This window comes from Camelus dromedarius, chromosome 10 (assembly GCF_036321535.1).
Source record: "Camelus dromedarius isolate mCamDro1 chromosome 10, mCamDro1.pat, whole genome shotgun sequence".
Taxonomy (NCBI): Eukaryota; Metazoa; Chordata; class Mammalia; order Artiodactyla; family Camelidae; genus Camelus; species Camelus dromedarius.
In genome coordinates this window covers 21,893,229-21,917,951 of record NC_087445.1, presented here as the reverse complement: position 1 = coordinate 21,917,951, position 24,723 = coordinate 21,893,229, and the positions used below count along the sequence as shown (strand labels likewise).

General features: G+C 32.8%; 1 protein-coding gene across 1 annotated transcript in view; it reads left to right on the top strand.

Annotated features, from left to right (window-relative positions):
• The window catches only part of CNTLN (centlein), a 247,837-nt gene that overhangs the window by 32,671 nt on the left and 190,443 nt on the right, over positions 1-24,723 (top strand). Inside the window, exons 3-5 of the mRNA XM_010988164.3 lie at positions 5,561-5,645; positions 14,767-14,901; positions 15,505-15,684. Of these exons, the coding sequence (XP_010986466.3) occupies positions 5,561-5,645; positions 14,767-14,901; positions 15,505-15,684 (400 nt within the window). The remainder of the gene's footprint in view (positions 1-5,560; positions 5,646-14,766; positions 14,902-15,504; positions 15,685-24,723) is intronic.

The following is a 24,723-nucleotide window of genomic DNA, read 5'->3' as shown; positions in this document are numbered from 1 at the left end:
TTCAGATGTGGTTTATTCCAACTCTTCACCTACTGTATGCCTACATCCAGAGGGCTGAACATGGCTAGAGAAAAACTTTCCACCACGATGACTGGTTTCATATAAATTTAGGACCATTACCTTCAGTGCTTAATACTGCCTGGTAGTCATCCTATTTTTTTCTGGTTCACTTACTATCCTGGTACTGTAGAAGACTATTTTATTCTTACTCACTTGTCAACTTCTAACACTTTGTTTCCCATTCTCACTCTCAGCTGAGAGCTGTTAGGAATTTGTCAAATTAACACTTGTTAAGTAGAGCACAGGGTGATGGATGGTAAACCCTGGTTGAACAACAGACCACAAGAGAAATTGAAATAGAAAAATTTATTACTTCCAGGTCCTGGAGGAAGTACTTGGCAAGCCTCAAGGGGCAATATGGGGAGGTCAAGGCAGAGTGCAGACAGAGAAAGAGACAGGACGTGGGGCACATGCCTTTATTAAGGTTGGTGGGTGGGGTGCTTTCAGGTAAGCCCTACAGAGGGCTTATCTAAGGCGTGTATAAGGGAAAGATGTTGGAGTCAGGGGAGATTACTGACTGCAAGGGCTGTTGGAGCAGTTGTATCAGTAATTTCAATTTACTTTTGACTCTGCAGACTGCTAATTAGGGCATGCACTTGGATGAGGGGCTAGTGTCAGTTTAAGTTTGCTATTCTTTGAATGGACCGGTTGTGCTCTTGCCTCAATGCTTTGCACTTGCTATGGGTCCTGTGGCTTGGAAAACTCTTCCCTGAGAGCTCCATGACTCTCCCTTCCTTTAAGTTTCTTTTCAAATACCACCTTTAAAGACAGTCAATCTGTTAATTATTGCATAGGAAAATACAGCCTTCCTGTTACTCCCTTGTTCTCCAACACTAGGCATCTGCTAGTCTAGTTTATTGTCCTTATACATAGGGCCAATTAAGCTACTATATATTAACTTACATATCATTTATTTTCAGTATTCATAAACTAGAATGTTGATTCCATGAAGGCAGCCACTTGATTTATTTTGTTAGTTGCAGTATCCCTAGTCCCTAAGATAGTGCTTGTCATATAATAAGTGCTCAATAAATACTTATGGAATATAGATATGGGTATTGGGGGGGTATTTATTTTGGTGGGTACTCCTTCAGTTTGAGGAGTCTCTTTCTAAAACATTCTCAGCAATTGCCTCCTAAAAATATTGCTTTATCTTTTATCCCACTGTTACCTACTTCTGGAATTCTTTAGGCATATGTTGGATTATCCCAGTAAAACCTACATGTCTTAACTGTTTTCATATTTTTAATCTCATCGTTTCTCTATGCAGTATTCTGGATGAGTCCCTCGTTGCTATCCTGTTTCACTAATTCTCTTTTTGCACCTATTTTGAGCTTAGCCCATTTAATTGTTTTTGATTCCTTGATTATAAATTTTATTTTCAAGATTTTTAACAGATTTTTAGATGTGCCTGTTCTTATTTTATTTCTTGTTTTTTTTTTAATTTTAATAATTCTTTTATGTCTTTGAAGTTCTTATTTTAAAATCATCACTTTGTCTGTTTTCATTTTACCTAGATTGCTTCTTTGGATTACTGAGTTAGTGTGTGTGTTATATATTTATGTAGAGTATGTGTTTTCTTCATGTGTTTTGGAGTTTTTTGTTTGTGGTCACATCTTGTGTGGGATGGTTGCTGTTACTGTTCTCGTCTTCTTTCCCACTACCTCTCTTTTTCTAATGCTTTTTTCTCCAGAAATTTTGTGCTTTTCACTAAATTGTCACCCTCACCCCAATCCTCCATCCTGAAATAGGTTATATATTGGTAGTTTGAGGCTCTTATCCTACAGTGACACAGAGGATTTACTATACTTAATACATGAGCTATGGGGTGCTTTGGCTCAGTTCATGATTGGGATGCTGTGTCTATAAACTTTTGCCTTTCGAGATTTTCATGTAAGCGTTAGTTGCAGGTAAGGATGGTTGGAAATTTTTTCCAGGCTTCTTTCTGGATATGACGAGTCCCATCCCAGTCTCTCATTTCAAACAATGCACTTGGCTATGCTTCCACTTATTTAGCAGGACACTTCTATTCTCTATTATCCCCAGAAGCCAACTTCCTTTCCACCTTAGCCTGCATCTGGATCTGGACAGTGAACAGCAGCTTCATCCCCATTCATAGTACTGTATTTCTGTTTAGTTTGTGATCCTCAGAGATGTGGCTTTGTTTCCTTAATTTTTTTCCTTTATGTTCTTCTATTAATACTATAAATTTAGAGAATAGAGAAGAGCCTCAAAGAGTGAACTTAGTTTGCTAACTTTTTGGAAGTCTAATTAAAAAATTTTTAATGTACTGTTATGCCATCTCAATTTATCCCCTTTAGTAGTATGCTTTTCTTTATTTTTAAATTGAAATACACTTGACGTATAATATACTTATTTCAAGTGAACTACATGGTGATTTGACATTTACATACATTATGGAATGATCATCATCATAAATCTAGTAACCAACTATCCCCATACAAAGTTATTATGCTCTTATTGACCATATTTTTTATGCTGTATGTTATATCCCTTATTTTATAACAGGCGTTTTGAACCTCTAATCCACTTTATCTTCCCTCTTCTCTGGCAACTACCTGTTTGTTCTCTGTATCTATAAGTCTGCTCTGTCTTCTTTTGTTTGTTGGTTTTTTCCCCCCTGTTTTTCAGATACTATATATAAGCGAAATCATACGATATTTGTCTTTCTCTGACTTATTTTGCTTAGCATAATTCCTGCTAGATACATCCAAATTGTTGCAAGTGGCAAGATTTCATGTTTTTCCTGAGAAATATGCCATTTTGAGTATATACCATATCTTCCTTTTCCTTTCATCTATTGATGGGCACTTAGGTTGTTTTCCACATCTTGGCTATAGTAAATAATGCTACAGTGATCATTTGGTATGCTTATATCTTTTTAAATAAATATTTTTGTTTGTTTGTTTTTTGTTTGTTTTCTTTGGGTAAATACCCAGAAGTGAAATTGCTGGATCTTTATGGAAATACTGTTCTAATTTTTTTTTAAGGAAACTTTACAGTTTTTATCTGAATGATAGCCTTGCCAGATAGAGTATTCTTGGTTGTCAATTTTTTTTCTTTCATCACTTTAAATATATTGTCTAACTCCCTTCTGGCTTGTAGAGTTTCTGCTGAAGAGTCAACTGATAGCTTTACGGGAGTCCCCTTGTATGTAACTAGTTGCTTTTCTCTTGCTGCTTTTAAGAGTCTCTTTTTATTTTTGCCATCTTACTTGTAATGTGTCTTGATGTGGACCTCATTGGGTTCATCTTATTTGGTAGTTTCTGTGATTCCTGGCCTTGGATGTCTGTTTCCTTCCCCAGATTAAGGAAGTTTTCAGATATTATTTCTTCAAATAAGTTCTCCATTACTTTCTCTCTCTCTTTTCCTCTATGACTCCTATATGCCAATGTTAGTATGCCTGATGTTGTTCCAGAGGTCTCTTAAACTATTTTCTTTTTTGAACATTCTTTTTTCTGTTCTGCTTGGGAGATTTCTACTCTTCTGTCTTCCAGATTCCTGGTCCATTACTCTGTATCACCTAACTCCTTCTGTTGTGTTTTTTTTTTTTTATTTCAGTTATTGTATTTTTCAGCAGTTTGGTTTTTCTTTATATGTTTTAACTCTTTTTGAAATTTTCGCTGTGTTCATCTAGTTTTCTCCCAAGTTCAGTAAGCCTCTTTATGATCATTATCTTGAACTCTTTTTGGCGAAGATTGCTTATCTCCACTTTGTCTAATTCTTTTTTTCTGAGGTTTTAACTTGTTTCTTTGTTTGGGACATATTTCTCTGTCTCCTCATTTTTGCCCAGTTCTCCATGTTTATTTCTATGTGTTAGGTCAGCCAGTTACATTTTCCAGTTTTGGGGAGGTAGCCTTATGTAGGAGACATTCCTTAGGGTTCAGTAGCACACCCGTCTCTGATCATTACAGCTGTATGCCATAGGGGTTCTCCTCATGTAGTCAGCATGAACCATTCTTTTGTGATGGGGTCAGTTACTGTGGGTGTGTTGTCAGGTGGAGCTGGCCCTGGCCCAATTGGCTGTGAGGCTCTGCCTTGTGCAGTGTGGCTGTGGACCTGCTGGAGGGCAGGGCAGTCTTCCTGTGTCATTGGCTATACACAGGGTCCCTACATGGATGTCTGCACAGCCTGGGGTGATTTGGGGCTGGGGCTAGCCCCCTGGTGGGTGAGTAATCCCCTGGTGCTAACAGGGTAGAGGAGGGATTTCAAAATGGCTGATATTATCACAGTACAATGAGCCTACCAAAATGGCTGCTGCCAGCATCTCTCTCCCCAAGGGGGATCCTGATTGCTTCTTGCCTCTCTAGGAGGCTTACCAAGGCCAGCAAGTGGATCTGACCTAGGCTCCTTTCATACAGCTGCATCTGCATTGGGACTTGGACTGTTTGAGATTTTGTGCACACTCTTTAAGGGTTGAATCCCTGTTTCCTACAGCTCTCTGGCTCTCCTGCACGTGAGCACCATTGGTTTTCAAAGGCAGATGTACTGTGGTCTCATCTTCTTGGTGTAGGATATCCAGGCTGGAGAGCGTGATGTGTGGCACATACACCTTACTTCTTGGGGAGGACCTCTGCAGTTATGCTTATCTTCCCATTTGGGGGCCACTGATCTGGGTATAAACCTCCTGACTATATTTTATCTCCACCCCTCCTAACTGTCTTATTGTGGTCTCTTCATGTCTTTATTTGTGTAATATCCTTTCTACTAGTCTTCAGTTTGTTCTCATGAATAGTTGCTCTGTAAGTAGTTGTATTTTTTGTGTTGTCCATGGAGGGAGGTAAGTTCAAGGTCTTCCTACTCTACCGTCTTGGTCACCGGCAATGGTATGCTTTTCTGATTGGTATCTCTTAATTCTAATGTCCCGTTGTGCCTTTTAAAGCCCTTTGCTTCATTTCACTTTCTCAAGTGAGGATTCCTTTTTTTCTTCCAACCTGTACACTTTGTGATTTGTGTGATTTAGATAAAGATTTTTATTTATTCTACCTATTTTTAAAGTTTTTAAAAAATGTAAATGGGTTTCCTTAAATTTCTCCCCATTTATTTAATGTTGGATATTCGTAAATCTCTAGCTGTCTATTTTTTGAGTGTTTTGCTTAAAAATGATAAGTATTTTATTCTTTTTATAATTGCATATGTACAATGTTTATATTAACAGGAGCATATTTATATATTCATTAATTATTTTAAATTTATGATATAATGTTTATTGCAATCAAGATAAAATGTGTTTTAAGTATTTTTTATCATGCATCTAAATTTGAAAACTAAACTTTTTTTGTATAAAGTTGTCTTAGTTGTCAACAGTTGTAAGTTTTTGTCACTTGCCATATGGTTTCTGATTAATTCTGAAAGGGCTGTCAACCCCAGATAATTTAATTTTCTGTATTTTAAAGTGACACTCATTATCAGGATATAAAAATTTAAAGAATTGGCTACCATATATGACTCATAAACTCTCAGTGTTTTTTTTTTCTAGAGAAAAACAGAAATCTGAAGCTAAAGACAGAAAAGTTTTAGAAATTCTGCAAGTCAAAGATGCTAAAATACAAGAATTGGAACAGGTTGGTGTTATAACAGAAAATACTAAAATCATAATACTTCTTTCAGCTAATAGGTCTTTATAATTATTTTTAATTTTTTGCAATAATGTTCATAAAGAATATCAAGGTCATTATGTCAAACCATTTCTATAGTCAGGTTACTACTTTAGTCAGATTATTCTTCAGTTTCTGAATTAATAGTCTTTGTTATCTATCAATTTAAACTCTTAAGATGATGTTATAATTTCATAGTAGTAACTATCACTCACTCGTTTTTAACTAAAATTTGCTTTTTATTTTTGGCAGTTATCATTCCATTCTGAAACATAAATTTTTAGATGGTTTCATTTGTAGAAAAGATTAACAACAACCAGGATGATTATATTGGTCTTTTGAAAACTTGCCTTTTTGCATTATACAATCCTATCTTTTACATATAATCAATAAATTATACAATTACGTATGACTATGTATTTTAAATTGTATATAATTATATAATCAGTACATTATCACTGCAAAAGTCCATATGGCCATTGCTTCCATGAATCATTTTAAAGGTATTAGAATCTTAAAAATAAGGGTGAAAGAGTTTTATTTTAAGAATGGCCTATATCATGATATAATACTTAAGTTCATTTTATACCCAGTTGCTTATTATAGAATAAATGACCTAAAATTTTTCTAGATTAAATGGAGGTTCTTTTTGGCAGCTGTGCTCTTCCAACTTCTAACTCTATTTTCCTTCCTAGCCTATTCAATGATAATGAGAACTTTCATCCAAAGTTGCTGAGTTGCTTTATTAAAGGACTAAAAGTGGATGTTAACTTATATAAAAGATTCAGTTATTTTTTCATTCTCTAAATCCATATAAACTCTTTCTAAAATTGAATGTAGATTTCTATATGACATGTAAATTTGAGATTTATGCTTTTTCCAGCATTGTATTTTCCCTATAGAAAATGTCATAATTGGTGCTATAATGATAGAATTTTAGAAATAATTTTTAAATCAGTTTGTTTTGGAAAAAGTTGTATATGCCACTCTAATATCAAGGAATATCAAAATGATTTCTAAGATAGATAAATATTATAATGTGCCTAGTATATTAATTTGTCTAGGTTCAGCTGCCTAATATATAAAACCTATGTCTAAGAAGTGACAAACATCATTTGTGCTCACATTTCACCGGGGAAAACTAGTTATATGACCACCCCAAGATTCAGGAGGTTTGGGAAACTGTAGATCCAGGCTGGCTGAACAATCTCTTCCTCAGTTACAAATCTAGTCTATGGAGGAGAATAGACTTTGGAACTTTTTAAAACATATCCTTTGGCATTGTTTGCAATGCTTTAGGGAATGCTTAGTTTACCAGATCTAGATAGTATAGCATACCATTAAACACTGTTGACTTTCTTAAATGATAGTATATTTTCCATTTTCTTTGCTAAATTTGTTTTCTACTTCCTTTTCCTTGGGCGGGTATTATTTCATCATTTACTTTTTGAGTAGAATCATTTAGTTTATGTATAAAATATTAAATGCCCATAAGAGAAATTGTTTTTAGGCACATAACTTGTTTCTTAGGGCCTTTAATTTCTTTGCCTAAATCATGTATGTTTTTGTGCAGTGATGGTTATAACTTTTTAAAAGGTATATTTTCAGTTCAGTTCAAATTATTGTATTAGATGTATATATTATCATGTGATGGTACTGTGGAAAATTCAGAGGTAAAGTTCTTGCCTTTAATGATTTCTAAGTCTCTGTGAGTAGTAGGGTTGGGATAAAAGTGAGGTGCAAGTAACCATGTTCTCCTATACTAGATTACAGGTTCTCTGAGGGTGGGGACTCTTGTATACCTGGCATCTAATATTTACCATATTAACTAATTTGTAAGAGCTGCTCTTTGAATATTTTTTACTGTGTGATTTAAACTGAATAAAACCAATGTATTATAAGTGCCATAAGAGAATCACAAGCACAATGCTGTAAAGAGTTAAAGGAAGGAGAGATTAAGTTCTTTGGAGACGTCTTGAAGTATTCAAATGGGTTTTAATAGGTAGAGATTTTAGAGGATTTGCCATGCTAAGCACCAGGAAAAATTCATGAAGATAGGAGTATAGGGTGTGTTTGTGTGATACTGAAATTTATAGTTTGTTTCAAAGATAAATATGTAGGAGTGTAGGCTGAAATAAGACTAATGTTATGTTGGACCTGTATTAAGGAAAGGCCTTGATTGCTTGAATGAAAAATTTGGACTTATTATTACTTATAAGCCAAGAGAATCTGTCTAAGCTTTTCATTAACTTAAGTTAGTTAAGCTACAGTCTATGAATATAAAACAGATAATCCAGTATACCATTAGAAAAAAGAAAGTAGAAAGTGGAATGATCTGTAAGGGGGGTTATTTTATAGTCTAAGAGTAATGACGTGAACCTGTACTATTCGGTTCGCAGAAATTAAAGGTATATAAATTAGAACCGTAAGGACTTGACAATAATTTATAAGTGACTCATAGGCTTTCAGCCTGGAAAATCCAGGAGAACAGTGGCATTGTTATTAGAAAGAGGGCTGTTATAAGTAAGTACAACTTACTGTGAGGATAACTTTTGAGCTACTTTTAGACAATTTGTGTCTTAGTTATTGTTAGGAATTCCATTGAGCGATTTTTTATTTTTAGCAACCTTCTGAAAGTGTGGATCCAACCCTTGGGAAGGAATTTTCCCCTTTATATATAGATATTTAATGTCATAGTTAGCGGGAAGACTTTAAACAGTGAGAATTTTTAGAACAAGATATTTGCTGATATTATTAATGGGGTGAGAGGAAGAGCAAATTTCACTAAAAGAGATGAAAAAACTGTTCAGAGAAGTAGAGAGAGAAGTATAACAGTGTCTTATGAATTGACAAGAGTTTCAAAAAGCAAAAGGTGGTTAGTATGAAATGTTAAAAAAAAACATGAGGTTTGTGAAAAAATATCAGATTCAGCAATCATCAAGTTTTTAGTGAGTTTAGAAAGCAACACTAGTGGAATGGTATATGACATTTTAAGAGATCACTGAATTCTAGCAAAGTAATGGAAACAAATGAGGAAATTTAACAGTGCAGAGAAAAATTTTTGCATTTAAAATATGTTAAGCACAATATTTGAAAGTAATGGAGAAGGAAATTAAAATACGCAAAACAAGAAGACTTCATTGAGTTAACATAATTCTAGATGAAGGTAGAGACCATGGTATCAAGAAATAACAAGATTTAATACATTTATTCTAACTTTTTCATCATTTTAGTCATTCAGGTTATATCTTAATTTTCTTTTTAAACCGTTTTCTTTCCTCCAGCATCCTTTGAATTAATTTGTTATATCTTTGTTCATCCTTTAACATTGCATATTTAGATGAATCTATTGTATATAATATTTGGTTGGACTTTGTGTTTTGACTCATTCTATATGTCTTTACCTTTTTAAAGGTAAGTTTATTCCATTTGCACTTCTTAATATACTTATTTGGTCTTTTTTCTCTGACTTTGTATTTTCTGCTTTTAATATTTTCTTTGTTTTTTAAATTCACCACATCTTTTCTTCATTTTTGTGTGTGTGTATATGTACGTGTGTATACATACCTTCTCATGTTGATAATTCAGAAGGTTTAGGGTCTATATCAGTTCTTCTAGTGATTTAGTGTATTATTTTATATATAATATTTAATACTATACTTCTTAATTCTAACGTATTCTGAAAAATCTAGGTAGTATGTCTTAAATGCACAGTGTAAAAAAATGAGAAAAATGTTGAGGAATATTTCTTTCTCCTGCATTTTAAAGTAAACTTACAGAAGACTTACTTTCCCGTTCTTAGCATTATTTGTTTGTTTTTTTAATACCATCAAGATTTCTAATGCTTATGTTCCATAACTATTTTGTCTATTATTTTCTAGTATAAATTTGATAGGAAAATACATTGTGATATATTAGTTTTTCTCTTGCTTTATAACAAATTAGAGCCTTAAAAGAACACACAGATTTATGAAGTTGCTGTGGGTTAGGAGTCTGGGCCTAGCTTAGGTGGGTCTTCTGCTCATTATCTCATAAGGTTGTAATTGAGGTTTGAATTGGGTTATGCTTTCATCTGGAGGCTTAATTTGGGTAGAATCTGCTTCCAAGCTTATTCAGGTTGTTGGCAGAGTCCAATTCTTTGCAATTTTAAGACTGAAGTCCTAAATAGGATCAAGATCTCTATTAGGGTTCTCCAGAGAAACAGAACTACATGTGTTTTTTATGTGTGTGTGTGTGTGTGTGTGTGTGTAGATGTAGATAGCTATCTATATAGATAGACAGCTAGATAAAGATAGAGGGAGAGAGAGACAGAGAAATTGAGGGATTAATTTTAAGTCATTGGTTCATGTAATTGTGGGCTGGCAAATCTGAATTTTGCATAAAAGACTGGCAGGCTGGAGACCCAGGGAAGTGCTGATTTTGCAGCTGAATCAAGAAGTATTCTGGAGGCAGAATTTCTTCTCCCTCAGAGGATTAGCCCTTTTTCTTAGGGCCTTCAGTTGATTGCATGAGGCTCACCTACATTATGGAGGAGTAATCTCCTTTACTCAAAGTTCACCGACTTGAATGTTAATCAATCACATGTACAAAACACGTTCACAGCGATGTCTAGACTGGTCTTTGTTCGTAAGCTGGATATGATGGGTACAGTGGTTTAGCCAAGTTGACTCATATAATTAACCAAATGAGTAAAAAGTCCTGAGGTAAACAGGCCTTCAGTGTGAGGGTTTATATTTACCTGGCTAGGGTTATAATTAGGTTATAATTAATGTTTGCTGTGGCTTTATGTGTCAGAGGCTAAAATTTAGCGTCCTTTTTTATTTGGGTTTCTCAAGAGACTTCTTAAATATCCTCTGAAACACAGTTCTTTCAGTTGTATTCCCTTGTTATTATACAGAAGCCCTGGTGATGGGGAAGGGGAAATATTTTATAGTCATGACTAGGTCTCATTCTTTCAGTGAACTTGTGCCCCTAGGCTCTGACCTTCACAAGTGCTTCTCAGTTCTTTCTCCCTTGGAAATGTAAGACCTAGAGGGTGTTGGAGTTGGGTATTTTATGTCCTCCAAGTTGGTTAGTCTTTGGTAAAATCTCAATAGGCTCTGGTAAAATAGTTTCTCTTGAGGGCAGGCCTTGTTAAGAAATGAACACTTAGAGCATATTTTACAATGTCTAAGTCGGTCGGTTGTCCGCGCCCCCCCCCCCCCCCCCCCCCCCGCAGGAAGAGATTTTTTTCTCTGATTTTCACCGTGACAACCTGACAGGGCTTCTTTATGTAAAACTTACGAAGATGTGGGAACTCCTCTAAGACTGACCCTCATGGACATTTTAATTCTGAAACTTGTCCACACTGATCTTCCAGTAGTTTGTTAATTGTAGATTTGGTTTTCCCACCCTGGTACTGGTTACCATGGAGTTTGCTTGCTTCTGGGTTTCTGCTCTGGTAAATTGTGATTCTCTGTATCTGCCTGTCTCTCTAGTTTTGGGAATAGCAGTTTGCCTTATGACATCAGTTTTCTGATGATTCTAAGAAAAATTGTTGTTTTCAATTTGTTCAGATTTTTTTAATGTTGTGTGAACAGGAGAGACAACTTTCAAGTTCCTGTATCCTAGACCTGAAGCCAGAAGTCCCTCCACTGTGTCCCTTCTTTGTTGTTCCACTGAGTATTGTTAAATAGCTCTTACTTTTCCAAACTTACAGCCTATGGGATAGAGTAACAATTAAGAAAGACAATTCCTTTAGTTGATTTAAGTCTTCACTATGTATCTAGTCAAATTACTAGAAAGTTACACACAATTATTTTAGCTAAATGCAGAGAAATTTTCATAGAACAGTCTTATAATATGTTTTATTGATCATAATGTGAAAGAATTGCTGTATAACTTCTATTGCTAAGACTAGTCTTTAGCTTTGTCATTTTTAGTCATAAAATAAATCATGTAATAAATTCTCCTTCAAGTGTTGCCCTACATAACATGACTCTGCTAATAACCTAGGATATTGTATTTAATTAAATGATGATTTTTTAACATATTTCCCTCTTCCCTTAACTTCTAGGAAGCTCAGATATAAGTTTTTGTTCTCAGTTAGACTTAATTTTCTTACCCCTTCCCCTTTCTCCATTTACCATTGTTTTAGTTGTTGTGGTTTCATTACTTCCCTGTTTTTTATTAAAACTTTCATATCCATTTGAAAGTAGGTCATAAATAATATATTAACTATGCTCAAGTATTGCCTGATAGAGTTTTAAGTCTTATATGCTACTGCCACCACACCTCCCTTTTTTTCCTGCTTCATTCTCTCTATCATTCTCTTCTTACTCTATAGACATCTTTTGACCATGATTTGAATTATTCATTCCATGGCTTATCCATAATAAATTATTTGTTCTAGACATACTTTCTCTTGTCACCGTGTATGCTTTATGGTTCCTCTGAGTTCTATTTGCTATTTTAATATTAACTCAAGCCAGACCATTAAGAATGTACTCTACTCTATCCAGAAAAGTTTGTTGAAAAGTTTTCATGAAACTAAATTTAGGACTTGGAGGGTATTATGCTTAGTGAAATAAGTCAAATGGGGAAAGACAAATACTGTATGATATCACTTACATGTGGAATCTAAAAAAATAAAATAAACTAATGAATATAACAAAAAAGGAACAGACTCATAGATACAGAGAACAAACTAGTTGCTACCAGTGTGGAGAGGAAAGGGGGAGAGGGACAAGAAAGAGATAGGGGGTTAATAGGTATAAACTACTATATATAAAATAAACTACAAGAATATATTGTACAGCACAGGGAATGTAGCCAATATTTTATAATAACTATAAATTGGAATATAACCTTTAAAAATTGTGAATCATTATTTTGTACACCTGAAACTTATGTAATATTATAAATCAACTATACCTCAATAAAAAGGAAAAAAAATGAGTTGTAACTGTATATATCTATGCTTTTTATAGAAACTAGATCATTGAGGGTAGATTTTATTAGGAAAATATTTTGAATTATACAAAATTTAACAAATCTTTGAGAGTTTAATTTATCAATCCTCTTCCATGGGAGTTCATCTTTAACTTATTACTTTAATGGTTATGATACATAATGTCAAATTTATTGAACTAATTATCAGAATATGATAGTTTCGGTTAACTAACTTCATTGTATTATGTGCTTTTATTTAAAAATTAAGTCTATATTTGTCCTGTGTATTACTGAATTCACTCAAATACTAACATTTTACTTATTAAATAATTTTCATGAAAGGGCTTGCTATTGGTGTTGTTTATATTGTCAATTCCCATTAAGTTTAGCTCACATTAATGGGCAGACCCTTCTAAAACTTAAATCATTTGGTTCAATGGTCTTGCCTTCCTAAAGTCTGAATTATCTCCAGAATAGATGAGGATGCTCAATTTTTCAAAGGATAGGCCTGTAGATATTTTACAAATAGTCTTAGCGTTCATATGATTGACTTTTATCATTCAGTGTCAATCTCATTTGTAAACATTTACTATAATCTAGTTTGGAAGACAGTACATAGAGACATACTTAGCAAGACTAGGTAATATGTTAATATCAAATGAATAATGTAGGCATGTAATACAGATACTTAGAAATAGCAAAAACTACTCTTATAGTTGGGGAAGACTTCATGGAAGAGGTGGAAGTTGAATCTTGAAGGAGGCTAAGACTTAGATGAGAATAGAAAAATGTGGTATGAATTGTGGATGGGCCATATTTATGCACCTGTTTTTATGCTGTTTGACTGATGTCAGACATATTTTGATATGCCCTAATAATTAAAATAGGAAACAAAAACTATATTAAGGTACCATTTTTACCTCATGTGTGAAAAATTACCAATCCTGAGTGTCAAGCGTTGGTATAGATGTGGAACTATGAGAACTCTTGAAGTGTATATAGCCTGTGACTTAGCAGTGTCACCTCTAAATAGAAATAACATAGAGCAATGTTTTATTACTATTATCCCCACACTGAAAAAACACATTTTACTTTATGACCTAGTATATACATACATGAAATAAAAATTTCTAATGGTATAGCTGTCCTTCCTAGGTATAATAGAGTTAAAAATATAACAAAGCATATGTCAAATGTGAGTTTAATAATATTTAGATAAAGTAGAAACCCTAAATTAAGCACTGCAAAAAAATTTACGAGATATTTGTTTCAGATATTAGTTGAAAAAAATGATGGATTGACAAAAATTGAATAAGTTTAGGAAAAGAGTTAATATCAGGACATGGATATCAGTTTTAGCATGCTAGTTTGAGGTGGCAGCAGATAATCCAAATGGAGGTGTTTTATAGAAAATTGGAAATGTGGGATTGGTGATTAGGAGAGAGTCAGGGCTGGATTATGTATTAGGTAGTCTTTCACACAGATGAAACCAGAAGCCAAGAGAGTGGGTAAATTTTCTGTGGAAAATGCTATAAAGATTTGAGAAGAGGGAAACAAAGAATTGAGTCATTGGTACATCCCCTCAATTGGAGATACCTAAAAGATTATCTCTGACAGGTGAGAAAAACACTCAGTTAAAAATTTTGGCAGTTTTGATATTTTGAATTTTCTTTCTCAGAGCAAGATATTTTTTGTACCAAAACAAACTTACCATTTTTCATTCTTTAGAATTGTTTATACTTTCACAAAAGGGTAATTGTATCTCTAAAAAAAATGTTTTCTTTAAAATGATACTCAAATAAGTGGGTAATTCTTATTTTAGCTACATGTGCATTTTCTTTAATTAGACTATTTTGTAAAGTTTTGGGTTTTTTTTCTTATTACACACCTAAATCTGAAAAGTTTGTTTTCTGAATGTGGCTTAGTATTTGGTATCCAGTTTTCATGTGTTCTTCATCTTAAACTAGTAAACAGTAAATACTCGCACATTTTACTTGAAACTCTATGGGCATATCACAGGAAATGAGAAATGGGATAATAGACATTATTATGAAAGCTAGTTATTCTAACATTATGAATCAAAATCTAAAATTTTCTACATAAAATAATTATTCTTAGAAATGCCAGCTCACCAATAATCTTGATTTTTTTTCTATAGAGTGAATCAAGACTGAAACAGGAAATAAATGACCTTGTAAAACGGAAGATTACAGTAGATGAAGAAAATGCTTTCTTAAGGAAAGAATTCAGTGACTTGCAGAAGAAATTTAAAGATAAAAGTCAAGACGTTAAGGTGTGTTGACTTACACATAGTTTTATAGCACTATTTCTTTGAAATCCTACTTTAAGCTTTGTCAGCCTTTGTGGCCCAGAAAGTGACAAGCTTGGAGGAAAAATTGCCTTAGGCCCTGCTGTACCATACAGTTTTCTCACATGCAGAAACTCTGACAAAGATGCTTTAAAGCTAAGACTCCAAGCTTTATAACTTTCAGATAAATAGTTAATGATGGAAATGGAGCTAAGAAAGTAGGAGTGTGAATATGTGGCTTCTTGTAATTAGATTCTGATGGGACTGACATTATTAATTGATAAAACCCAGGTCTGGGAGGATATGTCTGTGTGGGTCTCAAAAATAGCTGGGGACAGCATCAAAGACAGCTTGATCAATTAATGGGCTCTTTGCAAATGTGTACTCATCAAAGCTGTCATCCAGTGAAAAAATATGACCCATCCACCTGCATGAAAAGAGGCCAATAAAAGTATACAGGTGACCTTGGCCATCAAATATAGAAGAAGCTGCTGTGAGTATAAAACTGCACAGTTTATATTTGCTGATTAGTTCTCACCTTTTTTTGGTTTTGTTTTGTTTATCGGCCCTTGTGGTACTGTTCTACAGGACACTAAGGAGTGTGTACAGTATAAGGAAGAGCAAAACAGACTGGTTGTAAAAAATCTGAAGGAGGAAAATGAGAAATTAAGCACCCACTGCGCTGACTTGCTAAATGACCTGGAGAAACTGAGGAAGCAGGAAGCACATTGGAGAAAAGAAAAATCTAACACTGATGCAAAAATAAAGGTATGCAATGAAAATGGAATCTATGCTGTTATTTTGAATCTGTCTTCTTATAGGAAGTTAATTACATGTTAGTTTCCTTAAAAAACAAGTTACATATTCACATCTACCAGTGGGGACTAGCATTAATTTATATTCCTTCACTTAAGACCCACAGCTTTTTAAAAATTGATGTTGCAAAGCAGGAAACTGACTTCAAATACTTAGCTAAAATGTAATCATTAAAAAATAAAGGCTATTGCATTTTGAAATAAAACGTGTTTTGAAAAAACATATTTAGAATTATGAATTTTGGCCTTTTTTCAGTTAGGGCTTCAATTTATAAATATAGCTGGAGTTCATTGCAAGATAGTTTGAAGACTGTATTTTCCAGGTCCTTTAAAAAATAAAATGTGAAAAAGCATGAAACAGTTAAAAAATACTCAAATATATTTCAAAGATGATGCTTTTTCTTTGGCTTACGAGGGCCTTATTCATCTTAAAATTTTATTTTTATAGAAGATAAAAGGTATAATTAATCTTTATGATATTCTTATATCCTTTTTGTTCAGTATTTTTCAAAATAATATTTTTTGTGGCTTTCTCTTCATCTTGAGAGTGCTTTTGTTCATTTTTTTCCCATTGAATTTCAGATTTCTCTTTTACCATGGATTTTGTTGAAAAGACTCAAAACAAATTTTAGTGCTGGTAAATAAGATAGTCCCTTTATGTATGCATGCTTAAAACGATATATAACATAAGTACACAAACATATGTATCTATTAAAATATAGGAAGTATGATGGCTACGTGACTATGCATGTTTTTGTGAGTGTATGCGTATGTGCATGATAATTTAAGTCATACAAGAAAGGATATGTCTTTCTGAGTGTGTGAATCAGTTCATTGCAGATATTTAAGGAAATACATTAAATCTGTTAGTTAAGCACACTCAGGGAATTACTGAGCCATTGAGAGACTTAAATTCTGGCACATTTGTTTTCTTAATTTTTATCAGTTTCTGCTTCCTCACAACTTTTAAGCAGTTTGGTAGTGTGATAAGGGCAATTGGTATTTCCTTGTACTAATTCACAGCTACATGATTTTTTATGATAATTTTTATTTCCTTAAATGCCATTCAAATATTCCATTCTGTGATTTTTAGTTCTGTGGCTTTTTTCTATTGTGGTTTTTTTCTTTTCTTATTAATTTGTAAGCATTCTTTATTCTGGATGGTCGTACTTTGTTATATATATTACAAATACCTTCTGTTCTGTGAATCTTGAATAAGATGAATTAGACTTTCTAAAATTTGTGTGTTTTTGGAGTCACTTTTATTATTTTCTTCTCTAATGTTTTAGGAGTCATATTCTAGTTTTTCCTATTCTAAAATATTTAACCTATTTAGAATTCATTTTTGGGTGTAGCATTCCACACTATATACTCAATAGTTTATTGATTTATGATGTAGACTCTCTCACATCTCCAAGTTTCCATGTGTGTATAGGTTTGTTTCTAGATTTCCTATTATTTTCATGGTTTTAGGTACTGTAGTTTTATAATTTGACTTATTATTTGGTAGGGTGATCTATTTGTTTATTCTTCTTTTTGTAAGTCATACACCCTCTATGTGCTCTTCACTATCCTATATTATTTAAGGATCATTTCACTAGTTTTATGGAAAAATTCTATTAGAAAGCAGATTGGTACCTCACCTAATTCATGAATTACTTTTGGAAGAATTATGATCCTACTATTTATGAATGTGGAATAAAGTTTTGTAACTTTCTTAAAATGGTTTTGTTCACTTTTATTAGATTTACTCCTAGCTACTAATATTATTGTAAAAATACTGTGCTATGGTACATAGTATTTTAAATTATATTTTAATTAATTATTTGTGGAATACAGCAATGTACCTGATTTATCTTGAGCTTCTTTTCAATAAATTTTCTCAAATGTCTTATTAGTTCTAAAAATGTATATGTTTTCTATATTTCTCTAAGTTATATAATTACATTGTCAATAAGAGAAGTTTGTGTTGTTCTTTTCTTTTGGCATGTAATTCACACACCGTACATTTACTCCATTAAAAGTGTACAGACCAGTAGGCTTTAGTGTATAGAGTTGTGCAACTATTACCATAATTACTTTTAGAATGTTTTCATCATCTTGAAAAGAAGACCTGTAACCTTTAATGATTGCTCCTCATTTACCCTTAGCTTTGCAGCCTGATATAACCACTAATAGGCTTTCTCTCTAAACAGATTTATCTATTCTAAAGATTTCAGAGTATATGAAATTATCGTACATAGCCTTTTGTGACTGACTTCTTCCACTTAGAATAGTTTTCAGGGCTTATTAATATTGTAGCATGTATCAGTACTTTATTTTTATAGTTGAATAAAATTTCATTATCTAGATATCATACATTTTATTTATCACAAGTAAATGGAATTTGTTTTATGAATAACGCTGCTACAAACATTTGTGTACAACATTTTGTATATACATACATATATTTTCATTTCTCATAGGTATATACAAAGGAGTGAGATTTCTGAGTCATATGATAATTCTGTTTTTAAGTCTTTGAAGAACTGTCAGACTGTTTTCAAAAGCAGCTGCACCATTTTACTTAACAAACAACAGTGTCTGAGGGTTCTGATTTCTCTTTGTCCTTGTCAACACTTGTTATTGTCTGTCTTTTTGATTATAATCTTCTTTGTTGGATGGGAGTGAAGTCTCATTAGGATTTTGATTTGCATTTCCCTGATGGGTAATGATTTGATAATCTTTTTATATGTTACTGGCCACTTGCATATCTTTGAAGAAATGTGTATTCATTTCTTTTGTATATATTTTGGATAGAAGTCTCTTTTCAGTTATATAATTTGAACTTTTCTTCAATTCTGAGTTGTTTTTTACTTCTTAATGGTGTTATTTGAAACACAAAACTTTAAAATTTTGATATTTGATATATCTACTTTATCTTTTGTTGCCCATGCTTTTGGGCATTCTCAGATGCATCTCAGATATGCGTTTGAGCCTAATCCACCATTATGGAAATGGACACCTGTGTTTTCTTCTAAGAGTTTTATTTCTTAAATTTAGTTCTTTGACCCATTTTGAGATTTTTTTTGAGATATTTTTTGAATATGGTATTTACTAGGACTCCACCTTCATTACTTTGCATGTGTTATTCAGTTGTCCCAACAGCATTTGTTGAAAAAGACTACTTTTCCCCTACTCAATTTGTCTTAGTATGTTTATTGAAAATCAATTGACATAGACATAAGGGTTTATTTCTGAATGTCAGTTTGGTTCCTTTGGTCCAAAGATCTTCAAGTCTGTGCCACACTATGTTGATTATTGTAGATTTGTAGTAAGTTTTGCAATTGGGATGTGTGTGTCCCCCAGATTTCTTCTTCTTTTTTAGTGTTGGCTATTCTGTCTCTTGCATTTCCATATGAATTTTAGAATCAGCTTTTCCACTTTTTGCAAAACAAGCAAGCACAGATTATTTTTGGTAGAGATAGTATTGAATCAGAAGATCAATTTTACTAGTGTTACCATCTTAACAGTATTATATCTCTGATCCATCAACATGTGATGTTTCATTTATTTAGGAACTTCTTTAATTTCTTTCAATAGTGTGTTATAGTTTCCAGCCTATAACTTTGCACTTCTTTGGGTACATGTATTTCTAAATATTCAGTTATTTTTTTTTAGTTTTATGGAAATTGTTTCTTAATTTCCTTTTTGGGTGGTTCATGTCTAATGTACAGGTACACAATGAGTTTTGGTATATTAATCTTTTATCTTGCAACCTTGCTAGTAGGTTGATTCCTTAAGATTTTCTATATATAAGATTGTGTTATCTTTAAGTAGAGATGATTTTCTTCCTTTCCAATATGGATGCATTTATCTCATTTTATTGCCTGTTGCCTTGACTGCAACCTTTAGTATGTAGTTAAATAGAAAAAGAGGGAGTGGACATCTATTTCTTCTTCCTGATCTCAGGAGGAAAGATTTCAGTCTTTCACCCTTAGGCATGACATTAGCTCTGAGTTTTTTGTTGGTGTACTTACCAGTTTGAGGAAGTTTCTTCTATTCCTAGTTAAGTGTTTTTTTTTCTTTTTATCATGAAAGGGTGTTAGATTTTGCCAAATGCTTTTTCTGTATCTATCTGAAGGTTTTTGTCCTTCATTCTGTTGGTACAGTGTATTACATTACTTGGCTTTTGGATGCTAAACCAAGTTTATGCTGCTGGGATATCTTTATCTCACTTTGGTGTCAGGATAGTGCTAGCCTTCCAGAATGAGTTTGGAAGTGTTCCCTCCATTATATGTTTTTTAGAAAAATTTGAAAAGGATTGCTATTAATTCTTTTAAAATGTTTGGTAGAATTCACCTGTGAAACCATCTGGCCCTGGAATTTTCTCTGTTGAAAATTTTGATAACTGCTGTTAGCTTTTTTACTTTTATAGGTTTGCTGAGATTTTCTATTTGTTCTTCAGCCAGTTTAAGTAATTTGTGTTTCTAGGAATTTGTCCTTTTCACCTGGGTTATCTAATTTTGATGGACAATTGATTATAGTATTCTCTAGTAATCTTTTTTATTTATGTATGTCTTTATTTTCATTTCTGATTTTAGTTATTTCCATTCTTTTGTTCTTTTGTCAGTCTAGCTAAAAGTTATTTTTGTTGCTCTCTAAAAAGAGGCAGCTTGGCATTAGTAGATTCTATTGTTTTGTTATGCCTTTAAAAATATTTTTACAATAATCTTTATTATTTCCTTCCTTCTCTCTTTGGATTCACTTTGGGTATTCTTTTTCTATTTCTTTAAGGTATAAAATTACATTATTGATTGAGATATGTCATCTTTTTTAGTGTAGGCATTTATGACAGTAAGTTTCCCTCTGAATGCCGCATTTTGCTGCATCCTGTAAGTTTTGGCATGTTGTGTTTTTGTTTTAATTTTCTCTGAATATTTTTAATTCTCTTATGATCTCTTCTTTGATCTATTGATTGTTCAAGAGTATTTTGTTTAATTTCCATATTTTTTGAATTTTTCAGTTTTCCTTCTGTTACTAAGTTCTCACTCCATTCCACTGTGGTTGGAAAAGATACTTTGTATGGTTTTAATGTTGTAGAATTTATTGAGAGTTGTTTTGTGGTTTAACATATGCTATGATATGGAGAATGTTTCATGCATACTTAAGAAAAATGTGTATTCTGCTGTTTTGTGGTAGACTGTTCTGTATATGTCTATTTGGTATACTTGGTTTATGGTGCTTTTCAGGCTCTTTGTATCCTTAGTGACCATCTGTTTAGATGTTCTATTCATTGTTTAAAGTGGACCATTTAATTCTCTAACTATTATAAAAACTCTATTTCTCCATTTAATTTTGTACTTTATATATTTTAGGGCTCTGTTTTTTTTGGTGCATGTATGTTTAAAGTGGTTATAGCTTCCTGATTAATTGACTTACTGATCAGTATATAATTTTCTATTTTGTCTCTTGTAACAGTTTTTGGCTTAGTCTGTTTTGTCAGATACTCTTATGTCCATCCCAACTCTCTTGTTTATTATTTTCATGAAATATCTTTTCTTATCTTTTCATTTTCAGTCTTTTTGTGTCTTTGGATATAATAGTCTCTTTTAAACAACATATAGTTGTATAATGTTTTCTTTATCCATGCTGTCAATCTTTACCTTTTGATTGGAGAATTTAATCCATGTACATTTAAAGTACTTACTGGTAAATAAGGACTAGCTTCTGCCATTTTATTACTTGTTTGGTGTCTGTCTAATAGGTTTATTTTGTCCCCCATTTCCTCCATTACTGTCTTCCTTTGTGTTCAGTTGATTTTTTTTGTAGTGGTACACTTTGAGTCCCTTCTCATTTTTTGGTGTATATTCTGTTGATATTTTCTTTGTTATTACCAAGAGGATTACATTTATCATTGTAAATTTATAACAATATAATTTAAATTGATAACTTATCTTCAATAGCATACAAAACTCTTCTATATTGCTCTTTCCCTCCACTTCATGTTATTGTTGTCACAAGTTCCATTATTATGAAATGTGTGCCGTGTAATATATATTTTTGAAGGATGGTTTTGCTGGGTATAGAATTCAATATTGACAGATTTTTTTTTCCTTTTAACACTTTAAATATGTCATCCCACTGCCTTCTGGCCTCCATTATTTATGATAAGAAATCAGCTGTTAATCTCATTAAGGATCCTTTGTATGTGACAAGTCACACTCTTGTTGCTTTCAAGATTCTCTCTTTGTTTTTGGCTGAATTTCAAAAGTATAATTATAATGTATCTCAATGTGAATCTCTTCATGTTAACCTTACTTGGACTTCATTGTGGTCTTTGGATTTATAAATATATGTCTTTCATCAAAAGTAGGAAGTATTTGGTTGTTGTTTCTTCAGTGTTGTTTCTGCCCGTTTTTCTGTCTCTTCACTTTCTGGGACACCCATAATATATATGTTGGTCTCCTTAATTGTATCTCACTTTTCCCATAGGCTTTGTTCAATTTTCTTCTTTCTTCTACCTGTTCACATCTTTTGTTGAACCCTGTGGTAAATTATTCATTTTTATTGTACTTTTTAACTCTGGAATTGGTTTGATTCATTTTTTATAATTTCAGGCTCTTTATTGATACTCTTTTGATTTATATATCGTTTCTTTGATTTCCTTTAGTTCTTTTTACGTATTTTTCTTCAGCTTCTAGCATATATTTAAGATAGTTGTTTTAAAGTTTTGTCTTGTAAATATGGTATCAGGTGCCTTATGGATAGTTTCTGTTAATTTATATGTTCCTTTGAATAGGGCAGACTTTTCTGTTTCTTTGTATGCCTTGTGATTTTTTTGTTGTTGTTGAAAGATAGGCATTTGAATATTATAATGTGATAACTCTGGAAATCAGATTATACCCCTTCCCAAGACTTTGCTACTTTTTAAGTGGTGAAGGCTATGGTACTGTTTTTGTTGAGTCTTTCAACCTATTTTTGCAAAGACCTTATTCCTTGTTGTGTGCAGTCACTGAAATCTCTGTCCTTTAGCTGGTTGCCCATGTTGTGACAGAATATTCCCTTAAATGCCAGGAGGTAAAATAAACAAGTAAAAAACAAAATAGCAAACACACACAGATACAATACAGATCTCTCTCATGGTCTTTGTAGATTAGCTCTTTGCTGGGACTTTTAAAAATACTTATCCAGACTTGCACTGAGCTTATTCTAAGGTGAAAACTTGGGGTGTCTCTGAACTTTTGTGATTATTCATCTTTCTCTGAACATATGTGTGGATTTCTAAACTCTCCCATATGCATGGGCACTTTTTAATGTCTTAATTTCCCAAAGAATTTCCCACAGCTACTGCTCCCAGTTTATTACTCTACCTTGTGGTATTTTTGAGGCATATTCTTCACTTTTCCAGTCTGTGTTCCCAGTTAAGTCAGAGATAATCATCTTTTAACATTTCCTCAAGTAGCCCCTAGACAAATTAGAGCAGACACATACAATAATTTGCTAGTAAAGTCTGTTCTGCTCTGTCATTTCTCAAAAGATCCCTACTGGGAACATGGGCTACTGCCACTATATTAATTCTGCTGCTTTAATACTCACTGGCTTTAAGATGACCAGTGTGCTACAGATAAGATGCAGAAGGGCAAGTAAAATTTTCATAAATCTTTTAACTGTTTTTTAAGATGTTTTTTTCTTAGTTCAGCATTTTCTTGGTTACTGTAAGCTTTTGAATGCTTTTCAGAATTTTTCTAATGTTGATTCTGACCGTTTCTGCTTTCCATGTTTCTGCCAGGGGAGGAGTGCTTGGAGCTGCATATTCTCCATTTTGCTGCTGTCACTCATTGTCTTCATTCATAAAAGATACCTTTACTGGATATAGTATTCTGTGTTGGCAATGTTTTTGTTTGAGCATATTTTAAAATATATTTTATTGAAATATAGTATGTTTACAATGTTGTATCAGTTTCTAGTGTACAGCACAATACTTCAGTCATATAGAAACATACATATATTGATTTTCATATTCTTTTTCACCATAAGTTACTACAAGATATTGAATATATAGTTCCTTGTGCTATACAATATGAACTTGTTGTCTATCTTTGAGCATTTTGAGTATGTTATCTCACTGTCTCTAGCCTCCATTATTTATGAAGAAAAATCAGTTGCTAATCTTACAAGATCTCTTGGAAATGAGTCATTTTCTCTTCTGATTTCTAAGAATTTCTCCTTGTTTTTGGCTTTCAGCATTTTTACTATGATGTGTTTTTTGGTACATCTCTGTATAGGTAGTACTTGGAGTTTGTTGTGCTTCTTGGATATGTAGATTAATGTTTTTCATGATTATTGGTTAGTTTTCAGCCATTGTTTCTTTGAGTTTGTTTTTTTGTTTTTGGGCGGTTTTTTGTACCTTATTCTCTTTCTTCTCTTTCTGGTAGTCCTGTTATGCTTATGTTAGTGTATTTAGTAGTATCCAGTATTTTTCTGAGGCTATTAATTTTTATTATTCTTTGTTTCTTGATGTATCTTCAGGTTTGTTATTCTTATTCCTTTCAGTTCATACAATATTCATACATAAATATTGAGCTCTTCTAGTGAGATTTTTTTCATTTTATTGTGCTTTTTAATACCAGAAATTTCACTTGCATGTTTTAAAATAATTTATATCACTTTATAGATATTTTCTATTTGATGAGACATTGTAGTCTTACCTTTTTAAAAAATATGGTACATTATAAAGCATAGTTTTCTTTTATTATTTAAACATACTTATAATAACTTTTTGAAGTCTTTGTCAAGTCTGATATCTGGACCCTCTCATGGGCAGTATCCATTGCCTGCTTCCTCTCCTTTATATGGATGACACTTTTCTCTCTTTATGTTATAATTTTTTGTTGAAAAATGTACATTTAAAATTATATACTGGGAGCACTGTGGCAGAGTGAAAAGCTACCTTTGTCTTTCCCCTTCTATCTACAACTACTGAAACATCCACAACACAACAAAGATGCAT